The 15,435-nt window shown below is 39.0% G+C and overlaps 1 protein-coding gene and 1 long non-coding RNA gene across 2 annotated transcripts in view; both read right to left on the bottom strand.

Moving 5' to 3' along the window:
• Positions 1 to 15,435, bottom strand: part of LOC134796428 (uncharacterized) — a 439,520-nt gene that overhangs the window by 390,456 nt on the left and 33,629 nt on the right. The window lies entirely within an intron of this gene.
• On the bottom strand, positions 72 to 12,092 carry LOC134796450 (DNA repair protein RAD50-like). Its single transcript, XM_063768643.1, has 16 exons — positions 11,695 to 12,092; positions 11,088 to 11,262; positions 10,096 to 10,281; positions 9,098 to 9,311; positions 8,232 to 8,323; positions 7,705 to 7,914; positions 7,104 to 7,270; positions 6,614 to 6,762; positions 5,790 to 5,904; positions 4,916 to 5,152; positions 4,011 to 4,169; positions 3,437 to 3,550; positions 2,659 to 2,853; positions 2,076 to 2,222; positions 297 to 515; positions 72 to 239 (listed from the first exon to the last, which is right to left on the bottom strand). Exons 1-16 carry the CDS (start codon positions 11,947 to 11,949, stop codon positions 72 to 74), a joined length of 2,802 nt encoding a protein of 933 aa, XP_063624713.1. The 5' UTR covers positions 11,950 to 12,092.

Here is a 15,435-nt window from a genome sequence, read left to right as displayed (position 1 = left end):
TCTAATCTTTAATGAGCTGGTCTATGATCTAAAACAACTTACCTTCTTCTGTATATTGAGCATTTTCTCCTTCAGTTTGTTCTTGGGATCAGACTTTTTGTTTGCAGCTTGCGAACATGAGCGTTGAGTTTCTTCTGGCTGGTCCGCAACGTGCTGGTCTCGTGTCGGAGGTCGCGCTGGCGGCTGGTCGCTTCTTCTAGAGTCATGTCGGTGTCTAGTCCATTGTCTTGAGTATTTCCCTGACTGACTCGGACTCTAATCTTTAATGAGCTGGTCTATGATCTAAAACAACTTACCTTCTTCTGTATATTGAGCATTTTCTCCTTCAGTTTGTTCTTGGCATCAGACTTTGTTTGCAGCTTGCGAACATGAGAGTTGAGTTTCTTCTGACTGGTTCGGACCGTGGTCCGCAACGTGCTGGTCTCGTGTCGGAGGTCGCGCTGCCGGCTGGTCGCTTCGTCTAGAGTCATGTCGGTGTCTATTCCGTTGTCGCATTGGGAGCGGATGTCATCCAACTAGAAATTATAATGGGAAAGTGATTCAGATGTTTTTTTTTTCGATTGAGGTTGGGTTATAGGTAAATCTTAAAAAGATTATAAGTGAAGTACCGTCAGTTAATCTAACTTATAGTAATTTAAGTAAGCCTACGAAGTTGGTGATCCTGGTGTCGAATCCTAATAAGGACATCTATATGTGTGATGAGATCATATACAGGGTGGCCAAAAAATAAGTGCATTGCCGTTGCCAGGGAGCAGGGGGGGGGGTTGGGAGGGAGGGAGGGACCTCCCTGGCAGCAGGGAATGCACTTATTTTTTGGCCACCGTGTATATCTTTCTGGGTTGTTTTAGTTTAGCCGATCATTAGCCAAACAATAAAGCGTAAGAATTTTAAACTAGAGGTCGTGAATTCGAATACCGGCTCATATGGAATGTCATACAATAGCCCTCTGCCGAATGTTGCCTGGTAGAGAATGCCTTATAGTATTAAGTCCGCCTTTTGTACAGTTGTATTTTCTTTTGTGCAACAAATATTAAATAAATAAAATCAATAAAACTAGTAGTTCGCCCAGAACTAAGAACTCGCGGTTTGCCAAAAATTATATAGAGCGATTGACTTTGTTGCACCTACTTACTCGTATAGTTCGACATAAAATAGTAGAAAATAATTTTCAAGAAAAAAAACCGACTTATATGGGGGCCGGTGAAAGATTATTGTACATAGATGGTGCACTATGTAGAAAAGGAGGTAAAAACCACCTACTTTTCTAGTAGGTAGCATTTCGTTTCTGTAAGGCTCGCAGTTTTAGCCTCACGAACCCACTTCTCTGATAGCAGTTCGGTTCTGTGAGGATTGCAGTTCGAACCTAACCAAAACCACTTTTCTAGTAGCATTTCGTTTCTGTAAGGCTCGGAGTTCTAACCTAACCTAACCCACTTTTTTCGGTTCTGTGCGGATCGCAGTTCAAACATAACCTAACCCACTTAACGGCGCGTTCGTTCGTTCTACTATTTTATGTCCCACTATATACGGCAATGGATCAAAAATCGCGTGGATATATTACAAGGTCTTTGGAGCCCTTAACTGATACTGTATCTGTGGTAAGCCGTAATATTTCCTGTCAAATGTCAAATACCTATATTATGTGTATTTTTATCTTGCTAATTATTTCAAAATGGTAAATTTAAAAACGATATTATAAAGGTGCAAGCCGAGCACATTCATTTGATACCAAACTCGACCATACTTTCTTGCAAAAAGATGACCAGAATAGCAAGACCCCTCACAAATAGCTTTTTAGCCTTCTAAGCTCTTCTAGCTCAATAACCCCTTGATCGAGCCTGCTCATAATTTAATGACTAAAATATAATGCCCTCAACTACACGTTTACCCAATTTCATTTAAATTAGAACAAATTTACTTAAGTTCTTGAGTATCAAACTATCCTCTGATAGTTCAGCTTAAAAACATCGTAATGCCGGGACGTGCCCCTAGCCAGCCGCGTGTCCCAAGTCGAATGTAAGAACTTCGTTCGCTTCGCTCGCTCGTTCGAAAATAGTTTGTTTAAAATAACTTACTTTCTTGGTAGATATGGCGATCTCAGTTTTGTAGCGGTCCAAGAGCGGCATGTCTCCCGATATCTGCTTGAGGTTTTGCAGTTTTTGCTCAGGTTCTTTTAGCACTGCTGTGAGCTCTTCAACTGTTGTTTGGAGGGCTTTGATTCTCTGAAACAGGATGAAATTGAATATGTGAATATTGTAGACACAAGTCGGGACTAGTCTACTTTAGTGTCAAAAAGAGACCAAAGTAAGTTCATATGATAGCACCGGACCAAGTTTTTAAACGGTTAAAAATATACGGTAAATACCAGATTTCGGTTTCGTGACTGACTAGCAAAAATAGTACCTACGGATAAGGGATAATACAATTCTTATTTTTTTTTTAAATTATTAACTGACCGACGATTGGCACTGATGGAAAGTGAATACAGAGCCTAAGTTGGAGCTCACCGGTACAGTAATAGCATATTCACTCTTGCTTTAAAGAGACCGAGGTCATATTTGTCAGGGAATACCGGAACACAGCGGGAGCGCATTCCATTCCTTAGCAGTGGGTCTGACTCAGTACCGGGAGCATTTTCCCTACATGGGTGTGACTTACCCCATCAAGTCCCTCTAGCCTCGTCTCTATATCCCTCTCCTTGTCTCTCAAGCTCGAGATCTTCCCATTGACAGACTTGAGTGCGAGTAGGTCGTCCTTCTTTGCTGAAGTGCGTTGTAGCTCCTCTGTCACCTTCTCCAGTTCGGCAGGAACGTTCAAGACCTGCTTTCCTAGCGAGGATATGAGGTCCGTCACCTGGAAATAGGCAAATAATCAAATCACGGCCTTTGACGAAGGGCAAGCAGACAAAGAATACAAAAGATGGGAGATAATAGAGGTATAATATGCAACTGTTCTTTGTTCTGTAAATAAAGGCTATTTTATTTATTTATAATCAAATCACTACACCTTATAAAACAAAATCCCCTACCGCGTCTGTCTGTATGTATATGTATGTTCGCGATAAACTCAAAAACTACTGAACGGATTTTCATGTAGTTTTCACCTATGGGGCTATTCATAAATTACGTCATTTCAAATTAAGGGGGAGGCCTATGTTCAGCAGTGGACGTATTATGGCTGAGATGATGATGATGATGAAATTAGGGGAAAAATCGATGACGTAATTTATGGACAGCCCCTATCAATAGAGTGATTTTTGAGGAAGGTTTAAGGTTTCTTGAGAAGTTTGTAAAAATATTCATAATAAACGATACGAAGGGTAGGGTCTGCTGGCTAAATGGGCCGTGGCAAAAACGATGGTATAACGTTAGGAAGATGATGACAAGTTGACAAGCCTATATGGGTTGTTTCTACAAGTATGGATTGTATAACATACCTCGAGGTCCGAGTTGAAACCCCGGTTGCACAGCGGACAACAGTTGGTGTCTTTCAGCAAACTCTTGTACTTATCGATGACGACTGTTGATGCTTGCAGTACGGCTTGTTTTTCCTGAAATAATCAGGAGGATACTAGGTAAGAGAAAAACAAAACAACTAAAGAGTACAAATTTAATTATGAACATTCTTCAAACAAGCCAGGAAGAGAAAGACCAAGTACCTATAAGCTTCGTGAGACATGATTCACGTGATACAAGAAAACACGTTAAAAATATTTAAAAGAGTAATTTATGTAGGTCCATTATCGCTCGACACGTTTCAATCCGTTTTGAGCTAAACACGCCTTTCTTATGATAGGAATAAGAATGATTTGCGATATATTTGGCTGACTGTACACGTTCAAAACGGATCGCAACACGTCAAGCGATATGTTTGAGTCTCACGAGAGTTTAATAATTAACCTTTTCGTCGCTGAAGTAATATAGTGCCATCAACGCCGTGTCAAAAATTGCACGTATACAAACCTGACCAAAGACACGAGGTCCTGTCGTAACACTGTTGTTAAACCTTACCTGTAAATCTTCAACTAGACTAGTGAGTTCCTTAAGGGTCTCATCATATGTCTGGTTGCCGCAAGCCTTTTTGATCTTGGCGTCCGATTTGACGATCTCAGCGCGCTTCTCTGAGAGCATCTCGCCTACTGTCTTGCGTTCCGCTTCCAGGCTGGTTAACTGTAATAAAAAACATACATTTGTATGCATAATACCATTCATTCTTCATTCGTTCCATTAGCCTCAAGGATTCCATCCATAAGGAGGATCAAACTTTGCCACCCAATAAACAACCTTGAAGATTTTCATTAGAAATGAATTTTGATATTTGTGTTTCCATCTGCTGCGGTATCAAGTTGATGCTGGGAAGCGTAGGGTTTAGTCAGCGGTAAGCTCGCGAGCCGCATGAGGCTCTTTGGAGGTACAATTGCGGCTCTTTACGTCACCCATAAAATTAACCCTAGCGAGATCTTGCACCACTGAAAACAACATTTGCGACTCTCTAAGCTTCCTTAAACTGGCTATTTCTACTGCAGTTGGCTCTTCTTCTCAAAAGTTTGCCAACCTCTGGGTTAAAGTGATCCTCTGGGTTAAATTAAACTTTGAGACAATGTGAAGACTTGTTAGGCATCTATGAATGTTAGTTTTTTATATTATAATAAGGATTACCTATTGTTTAAGTTACTAATTGTTTTGTTTAGGTGCATGATTCGATTAGTTAAGTGAGCGCTTCATTCGCCAACAAACTGGTTACAGTTTGGCGATATTGTAAATTTTGTTTATGAGCATGTACCTTTTGTGTAAAAAAATAATAATAATAATAATAATAATAATAAAATAACTCAATAATTGGTCACTATCTTAATCACAAGTATGTAGGCATCACTCTAGGGAGAGAAATGAAAGTTTGAAAGAGCAGTACTAACCTCCTTCTGTTTCTCCTTAAGCTTCTGCTTGCTACTCTTCACCTCCGCTTTCCACTCCGCTTCAACCTTATTCACCGCAACAGCAAAGTTCTCCTCCGGCAAGGTACCAAGCAGCTCTGTGATGGTCGCGCTGTGTTTTGATAATAGACTGGATAGCTGTTCTTGCTTGTCTTTGATTGAGCGGTCTATGGTGTCGCGTTCGGCGATCTTGGCGCTTTGCTTTTGGAGTTTGGTCACCTGTTGAGAGAAAGAAATGATGATAAATGTTTTTGGCAATAGTTTATTGCCTATGTGTGGCACAGTAGTGCCCGCATGGCAACTACAAAATCACATTTAATTATTTCACAGATAAGTGATACAAAATTTAGTGCCTACGGCAATTCTCGGGATTAGTTGTCAAGCGGACCCCAGGCTCCCATGAGCCGTGGCTAAAAATGCCGGGACAACGCGAGGAAGATCATGATGAAGTGATACCAAAATTGCCGACTACTATGAAAATTTGAGCCCGTGAAAGTTTGAAAATTTTCCATGTTGAGTAAGATATTATATAGTTTGTCAAAGGACTGTCTCATTTCAATCATAGACAGAGAGAATTATACTATCTTTGTGTTACACTAGTACTAGCACCCAAAAGAAAAGGATGAGTATAGTTTTCCTGGTGCTTACTGTCTGACAAATTGGTTTGACCAACTATTTATTGTAGATTTTTATTCCTCTACCACGCCTTTCGCACATAGCCAAATTAATAAGCGATCAAACTGATAATGGTTTTATAAAAAATAAAAACAAATGTTATAAGTGGATCACTTGAAATAATTTAAACCATGTTTATCTAACTTTATTGAAACAATGATAGTCTCTAAATATAAATTACCTTCTGATTCAATTCGTCAAGCTCTTTTTCATTTTGTTCAATCAATTTCTCATCTTCATTCATTTCCTTCTGTAGATCTTCAGTGTTTAGCTCATCTATGGCAGCCTGATGTTCCCTGGTTAACAATAATTTTTGAGTTAGTAGAATATAAAATGTACTAACAGCAACTTAACTGTCCATTATTAGACCGTATCTCATTGTAATAAGGCTCACAGATGAACAATTAACTGTGCCAATGGCTATTAGGAGCTTTAATACTTTACCGTGGCCTCCACGGCAACAAGTTTAATCGTCACGATTCAGCAGGGCAGGGGAATTAAATGACGCCCACCACTGCATACTATCTTAGGATGGTATTCCACCTAACTATCCAATTTATTTGTCCAAGGTGTATCGCGTCTCACATTTTACTTAATGAGAGAGTGAAGGAATTGGACATGTGAAATACCACCATTATACATTTAGGTGCTCTGCTTCACCGTGTCTTCTACGTCGCTGCTACTTCCACGATAAAGTATAAAAGCGCCCATTGAGTGAATGTATTGTTATACCAAAGTGAGTAAGACCAAAGTTAGAAACATCATGGCCGTAACAGCGCAGAGGAAGTGGACATGGGCGGGGCACATTGCAAGAATGGCCATGAATAGAATAGAGGCCCAGAGCGTACATCCGAAGGTGCGGTAGACCTCCCGCAGCGCTGGGTAAACGAGATCCGACGACAGGGAGTGACTGGATGTATCGGGCACAAGATCGCCAGGAGTGGAAGAAAAGACCTACATCCAAGACTGGATCACCAAAATGATGATGATGATAGTTATACTCACTGCTCAGCCGCCTTCAACTTGGCCTCGATCTCATCGAGCCTGGACCGCGACACGTTAGCGTCATTTATCTCGTTGTCCTTCTTCAGAATGTGTTTCTTGGCCGTTTCTATGTCCAGCTCTTTGTTTGATATCTTCTCGTTGTGTCGTGACTGTAAGGAAATACATAAGGTTTGTAGGTAACAAATTAAGTAGCTACTCATGGTGTAAATAAAGTTGCTACTGTGCTAGTAACTAAATGCCTCCTTACTTTAAATGGTATAAAAGGCAAGGCAGTCTAGGGGGGAGGTCTTTGCCCAGCAGTGGGACACTTATCACTACGGTTTTTACGGTTGTTGCTAGAGTATGCGCAGTCGAAGTTGTCTCTATGAAGGACACAGTCTTGAGTCTGTGCTTAACTTTTAACACTATGTCTACAATATGTTCTTTTGTGCCATACCACAATATGCATGTCTATGCCTAATTTCTGTTCTACTTCTATTCTATAACTTACCAGAGCATCTCTACAAGCGTTGACGTAAGACTGCAACTTGTTTGCCTCATCGTCAGCCTGGGATTGGGTAGTGGTCAGATCCTTGTTCAGCTCTTTAACTTTCTGTTGTAGATCTTTGATGGCCTTATCGGCTTCTTCTTCGGACTTTATCTCCTTTGACTCCAATTCTGCAATTGGGATAGCAATTTCTTTAAATATTATGACGGGGCAACCAAGCATATGGACTAAACCCCTTATTCATAAAACTTTACAACCATATCAATTAGTGAATTTATGGTTTATACAAATATTGAAAAAACGGTATCAAAACGAAGGTAACTTAAGTGGGGTTTTAATATAACTTAAATAAATAAATAAATATTATAGGACATTTTTACACAAATTGACTAGGCCCCACAGTAAGCTCAAGAAGGCTGTGTTGTGGGTACTTAGACAACAATATATATAATATATAAATACTTATATACATAGAAAACAACCATGACACAGGAACAAATATCTGCGCTCATAACACAAATATCCCTTACAGGGATTTGAACCCAGGACCATCGGCTTCATAGGCAGGGCAGGCCACTAGGCCAGACTGGTCATCAAAACTTACCAGCTAACACCAATGCCTCTTCAATCAACTTGTTCCTCCTGTCAACCTTCTCTTTATTCTGGTTCTCTAGGAAGTTAAACTCGTTCAGTTTAACCTTGTTGTAGGTCATCTCATTCTCTATCTTTTCTCTCTCTTTGTCGAAGGCCGACTTCCTTTCGTAGATCTCTATTAGCTCCTTTTGTTTGTCTCTTACTGTTTGGTCGTGGGTTGCTGAAAGAAAAAAACTTATATTGCACACCTAGCTGTATTTTTTCTTATTTACTCTTACATGTAATGCATGTTAATTATAAGATGTAATGGTTTGAAAAGATGTGTCCCGCCGAGTTTGTCGCCGGTCCCATATTGGGATACCCTCCTCCAATTGAGGGGTTCTTGAGGCAGAGGTGTAGGGTTGGAGCCGGTGTAGCTTTATTTGACATTCATAACCGCATTGTAATATGCCTACTTCAATAATAAACTATCTTGATCTCTAGCAAGAAAGAAACATGGACTGGGAATTCAACAGAAAAACATAATGTGAATATTACCAATGCTTTGATTTAATTCTTCAACAGTTCCTTCAAATAATGATTTGATGGCGTTCTTCAATTCCTTTTCTTGAGTCTGGAAATTCTCCAACCTACAAAAATAAATGTTTTTTAAATTTTTCATCATTAGGGTAATTCCGGGGTAGATTTATTTACATGGTGGTGATGCTGGTGTCTTATTGTAATGATGTTATTTGCTTTTGTTGCAAAGTATACGGTTATAGTTTTGTTCTAAACTAAATAAGGATGAAGCTTGAGTCTCAACTTCTTTTAATTTTAGGTGTGGTCTTCTCTCCCGGACGAAAAGGAGGTCCAGTCGGGGAGACGGCCAGTACAAGTCGGAGTATATCACGGATAGGGTATTCAGAAGGTTATTAAATTAGCAATAACGATGTCTCCCTAAGCCTGATAAGGAATAAAGAAAAAGGAGCTGTTTGAGTAAGATAACTATTGCGGATGTAGAAAAAAACTATCATGAGACTATTCTCAACCAGGATTGCTTTGAGTGCGCTGTTTGCTGGTATTGGGTGGCCTAAATGAGGTCTTAAGACGAAAAAACCGGTCAAGTGCGAGTCGGACTCGCGTTTCAAGGGTTCCGTACATAAGTCCGAGTCACGCTTGACTGCACATTTCTAATAGGTTTTCCTGTCATCTATAGGCAAAGTACTATTTTGTGTATTTTTTTCAAAATTTTAGTCCCAGTAGTTTCATAGATAAAAGGGGGGGAATGGTCGGACAGACAGACAGACAGACAGACATCCTATAAGAGTTCCGTTTTTTCCTCTTGAGGTATGGAGCCCTAAAAACACCTAGGAAATAAAAAAATGTAATTAAACATATAACTGATATAACTAAGTGTAACTTACTTGACTTTAATCTTATCCCTCTTATTCTCAAGACCCACAATGCTCTTCTCCATAGTCTTAATAGTTTCCAACTTAGCGGACACCTCCTCCAACTCCTTGGAAAGCTCTTCTATTTTAGCATTGGCTTCGGTGATCAGTGTCTCTATGCTCTCAACGTCAAGCTTCTTCTTTTCTAACTCCTCTTTCTTCTCAAATAGATGGTCTACTTCTTGTTCTACAATAAGAAATATAATGATATTTATTGTTTTCACATTAGGGATGTAAAGGTGTAGTTGTAGTGCATAATTATTTTCCATCATATTTTCACGGAAACGTACGAACGTGTTTTGCTATTTCAGTCAGTCTCCGTACAAAAAGTACTGAGGTTGACTGAAGTAGCATGACAAATACGAACGTTTCCGAGAAAATACGATGGAAAACAATTATGCACTACATCTTTATAGAGACGCTCAGGTAAGATAAACAGATTTAGATTCCATTTTAACTTTATTTATGAATATGGATTATGGATTTATTTATGATATGATAATGCTTGAATTCGCCCAGGATTCTTTTTTTCATTTTTAATTATGTGCCAAAAAAATTAAGGGGCAAAATTAGAGAATGTAAAATCATTGTCATACAAAGAAATTGCACACAGCTAATAAACTATTTGGAAATTAATCAAATTTATTATTACTTATCATGCTATGATTTTAACAAAAGGCTTGTGACTCAAATGGAAATTATTTGGAAACATAATAATGGAATTATATGTTAGAAATTTTCAATCTTAATGCTATCTAAGCATGATTCAAATTTATGCTCAATTATGTCTTTCTTTTTGTTTGAAGTCTCCACAACATAAGTTTAACGATGGTTAACCCTTTGAACACCAAATCCATCCACAGACGCACACAGTAACCATTTAAGATCAACCTTCATGCATTCAAATAAAGTTTACTTTGGAGTGATATTTAAAATGGTTAAATCGTTAAATACTAGACTAATAATCTTACCAAGCAATTTAATATCATGGCTGTATTCCTTCCTCAGTTTTTTCAGATGTTCGAAGCACTCGCTGTACTTCTCTGAATCGAAGATCTCATCAAACCTCTCTTTGACTTTCTGACCGTCATCTAGCGGCCAAGTAGAGTCTTCTTGGTGACAGAATATGACGGAGTTCAAGATGGCATCGGAGACACCTGGAATGATAAAAAAAAGAATTGATAAATCTATTTTGCTTAAAATGTTGTTTTTATTGTAGAATACAGACTAAAAGGCAAACCAAATTTTTTTATAGCTTTTCTTTGATACTTGTACAGTGGCCATCAGATATATCAGAGCGGCCAAGGTGCTCACAAATATCTGAACACGCCTTTATTGTCAAAGCGGTAAGTGCGTGTTCAGATATTTTTGAGCTCCTCAACTTCTTTGTTATATCTGATGTCAACTGTACTGGGCATAAAGTTTCAAGTACAATTAAAAATCTAAAAATATTTTCTGCTATTACTGCTATTTCTTCGCCAAAAGAATTGCGCAACTGAAGTGGGAATGGGCCGGCCATATCTGCCGCAGGGATGACGACCGATGGGGCCAGCGAGTACTGTTCTGGAGACCTCGACTGGGAAGCCGGAGGGACGGAAAACCACGAGCCAGATAGTCGGACGACATTAGAAAGACGGCAGGGCCGACCTGGCATAGAACCACCGCATACAGAACAACATGGAAATCCATGAAAGAGGCATATGTTCAGCAGTGGACGCAAATATGCTGAGAAGAAGAAGAAGACTGCTATTTCTAAAAAAAAACTATCAAAGTCAACCATAAATAATATACTTTAACTCTTAAAATATGTTTTAACCACTATCACAGCGGCAGTTAAGCCTTAGGCTTAGGCGTAGGGGGCTTTGTTTGCTGTCATAATTTTTTAAATATATGCTATGGGACCGAGGAAGAACAAAAAAAAAATTATTCATGGAATATTAATGTAGAGCTTTCTAGTCCTCACCAAGAGCATTATGCATCCGCAGATCCATATCCAACGTGACATCCCTAGACTCGCCATGTTCATTGGTCAGCCGCAACTGGGAGCTCAGGGTCTGGAACTTGACCTTGCGGTCCGGCAGGGCAGTCACACGCATGGCGCGGGTCACTTCCAGCTGTTCATCGTTTGCAGCTAAGATCTGTATAAAAAAATAGAACCTCAGATCACACTTCACCATAAGATATGAGCTTTTTATTGCCCACTGCGGTTGGGGTATAGGAAAGGGGGGGCGTTCTTGGGACAGAAAATGGATATTGCATTTTATTTTCATTCTTTTAATTAGACAAGAAGCATAATGTATTCTTTTTTTTTCGAATCTTTAATCAAGAGTCATGGATAGCTATTATGCATATGATCATTATTGTGATTTTTGTTTAAATATTTTATTCTTATGTTTACAAAGCTTTGATTTTACGCTATTAATATATAAATACTTATCTTAATAGCTATTCATATCTATTCCCAATTAGATTAACTGATGCTTTGCTAAACAATAACTATGTACATACAATACATATTCATTATGTTATGAAGTCTATGTACGCCCGGCATAAAACAAAAGTAACCTCACCTCCAATTTGACCTCTCCTAGGACTTCTGTTGATTTATTTACTTTAGCATCATGCACAAAACACTCATCACTGCTACCTGGAGGCATTTGCCCCGTGATAGCGTAGCGTAAACATTCAATAATCGTGGTTTTACCGCAACCATTTTGACCCAATATAAGCGTCAAAGGGGTTTGAAATGTGATGCGTTGTTCGTCGTTTTTGTCGGGACCGAAGCTTCGTATGCCTCTAACGGCAAGAGATTTAATACCAGCCATTATTGGAGAATAATCATATAGAAACGGTTTATCAATAGAACTTCAACAAACTTTCGGCGTTTGCAAAACGTTATTGACTTGACGCTTCTACTACTCAAGTACTCAGGGAAAAAGTGGCGGGCGGCGCGCGGCGAGTCGGCGAGTCGGCGACGCAACTTGTAATAAAAATGTTGCCTACATTAAAAATTTGCAACATAGACTGAATAAGCCTGTACACACACGCACGGAATTTTGATTCGGAGGGGCTATTTTATAGTAGTAACACACTATCGCACCGCACCAAGGTCATTGTGCGACGCGACGTAATTTTACCGTCCGACATTTTACTTTTACCCATAACATTCCGGACAGTTTTTTCCGGTCCGCTATGACAGCTATGAAAAACGTGTTTATGCTTGTGCACTGCGTCTGGAATTAGTATTATTCATGACTTGGCCGGGCGGGGGCGGGCTAGGGGGGGGGGGGGGGGGGGGGGTTTCATGTCACTGCGCCGCACCTGCAAGTAAAAAGATGCCACTGCGCCGCACCTGCGAGTAAATAGACGGACAAGTGCACAAGCCAATCATCCGTTTTTTTCATGCCATATCGGACCATGAAAACTCAGACTTCCGGACAGTAAAATTCATTGTAGTGCACAATTGCCCTTAGAGTCAGACCAGGCGTGGCTCACTCCGCGATTCGCTTTGCTACAGGTAGCTAAAAGTACATCCGTTCTACCCCAATTTGGTGGCTAGCCATAAGCCGCACGTGGCGCTGTCGCCACCTAGCGGCCATATCTGTCCTGATCGTAACAGACGCGTTTTGTTAGAGAGTGAGTCTTCTGTAGCTAGTACTATTATTTATTCTGTGGTCAGACCAAGAAAACTCTGCAGCGGATTTGATAGCCCACGCAGTGCAAGTGTTATTTTAAACGTCAAACTTCTATGAAATGATGACGTATAAGTAACACTTGCACTGCGTGGGGCTATCAAATCCGCTGCAGACTTTTCTTAGTCCGACTATACCGTACCACGAAAACCGAAATAGGGTATTATGCCGGCTACATACGTAACGATAAATCGTAGCGATTAAACTGTGCAGTCCGAACTGCGCAGTTTTAAGTAGCTAACACACTATCGCACCGCACCAAGGTCATTGTGCGGTAGTGTGTTAGCTACTTTATCTGCCGTTTGTATGACAAATCGTTGTCGATTATCGTAACGATTTGTCATACACACGGTAGATAAAACGGCGCAAATCGGACTGCACAGTTTTATCGCTACGATTTATCTTTACGTGAGTAGCCGGGGTTATACGGTATTTAAAATAAATTATTTTACACAATGCATGAAATAAAGCACAGATAATTATTAGAAAAACACAGATAGGAGTTATTTTTAAAACACAAGTTCTATTTAATAAATCGGATAGAAATATAAAAAGTAGGTGAGTTGACCGTGACGTCACGACGTAATGTTTCATATAAATTCCATATTAGCAAATCGTTTTGACAGTTCTAAAAAAGTAACTGATTTGACTAGTAGGAAAATACCCTATTCGCAAGTTACGGGGATCTTTCTCTTTTACTCCAATGAAGGCGTAATTAGAGTGACAGAGAAAGATGCCCGCAATCATGGTCTAATAAAACATGGTCTTCTATTCCCAGAGTGACACGGGCCTACGTCACAATAACATTGCCACTTTATTTCAACATAACATGTTACATGGGTACATTATACCTATGGTTAATAAGTTAAAATATTTCTTTATAATTTTATAATTTTCATTTATATATATTTTATCTTAAATTTTACAATAACACGTCATTTTTAATTATTCGTTAGCAATATCTTCCGATTCACGAAAGATATTTCAGACGTTCGGGTAATTCTGGTTACATTACTGGCAACACAGGATAGCGCTGTCACATTTGACAATTCGGATCTAGATAAGTTCATGCCCTGACCGTCATCCTTGTCGAACGCGTGTTAATTGTTATTTCCTTCTCGCTCAGTGTCAGCAGTCGCAGTGTTTTCCAAACTTTTCACGTCGTAAGCTTGGTAATTAATGTGTAACTGTGAATTAGTTTTTCAAACGTTTCTCTTGTATAGATAAATAAAGTTTAATATAATACATTACATTTGTTTTATTTTACTATGTTTCTACATGAATAACTTAAAATTAATGCCGTTAAAATAATTTTCACCGTTGATTAAAATTCTCCCACATTTTAAAGTTTGAGAACCTGTAAACAGCATGATGACGTAGGCCCGTGTCAGTTAGGTCATACGCGAATCTCGGAATAGAGTACCAGGCGGAGTATATTATTATACCATGCCCGCAATTTGCGAACTTCAATTTTCGCGGTTATAGCTTTGGATAGTGAACAACGACCTTTATAGGAAGGAAGTTTGTAGCAGGCTGACGCAACTAGGAACAAAAAAAGGTTTTGTATGGACTTCAGTGACCTAGCCATAGCCAAAAAAACAAAATAAAACGTCAGTGCTATTTATCTGTCAACTGTCAGCCACATTGCTTTGTTGCTTGTCATGGCGGTTCGTAGGTTTTACTTACGTATTTCTTTTTTAAAAGCCTTCGTTATTTTCCAAAACAGTCAAACGTGATAAGAACATACAGTGAGTCAATAGATTTTGTTTAAATGCCACCGAAAACTAAGTTGTTTCAGTGCGAAATATGTGGCAATTGATACGCTCGCGAAAATCGCAAAAAAGGAAATTTATGGCGAAATTTCCATTAGATGAAGACCGGTAAGTATTGCTTTAGATACTTTTAGCCTTATTTTGGTGTAGCAGGCTATAAACACATCGAAAATTAGATATTTCATATCCACTTTCATTGTGAACATAGAGATGTACTACAAGTATCGATACTTCGTATCGATATCGACTGCAGCCTAATTTTTTATCAATGTAAATAAAATAAAATGAGTGAATTTCCTGGTATACAACATGACTATAATTATTTCTCCGAATATTTTTAGTGGAAAATTATTTATCATCTGTGCATTAATGGAGTGGACATTATATTATATATTTTTGGAATCTAGTAATAGGGGATATTACTGCAATATTCTGCCGCCAGAGTGCAGTACTACCGACTCCAGTAAATTCATAGACTAACTTATACATACTCTGCCTTAAACTGTTTTTTGACAAGTTTTCACAGACAATAAATTATTATGACATTGATGCATCAAGGCGGTTTGTTAACAAGGTCCTAAGTACTGGTAAGCGCGAAAATCGAAATTTTGTTATCTGCCTTTTTATTGCTCGAATATGCAAGAGTGATAGAGAGCATAACGAAATTTCGGTTTTCTTGTTTCGCGGTAGACCCCCAGATTGTGACAGATAGTGGTAGTGGCGCCTACGCAGAGTTTTGCGTGATATTCTCTATTATTTAAGATTTTAACCTAAAACATAAGAAAAAGTATGTGTCTCTGTTTTAATTATTAAATGTTTTCAGATGCAGGCAGTGGCGCAAATAAGT

This window comes from Cydia splendana, chromosome 13 (assembly GCF_910591565.1).
Source record: "Cydia splendana chromosome 13, ilCydSple1.2, whole genome shotgun sequence".
NCBI classification, from domain to species: Eukaryota; Metazoa; Arthropoda; class Insecta; order Lepidoptera; family Tortricidae; genus Cydia; species Cydia splendana.
Note: the sequence above shows the minus strand (reverse complement) of the source record. Positions and strands in the feature narration are given on the sequence as shown.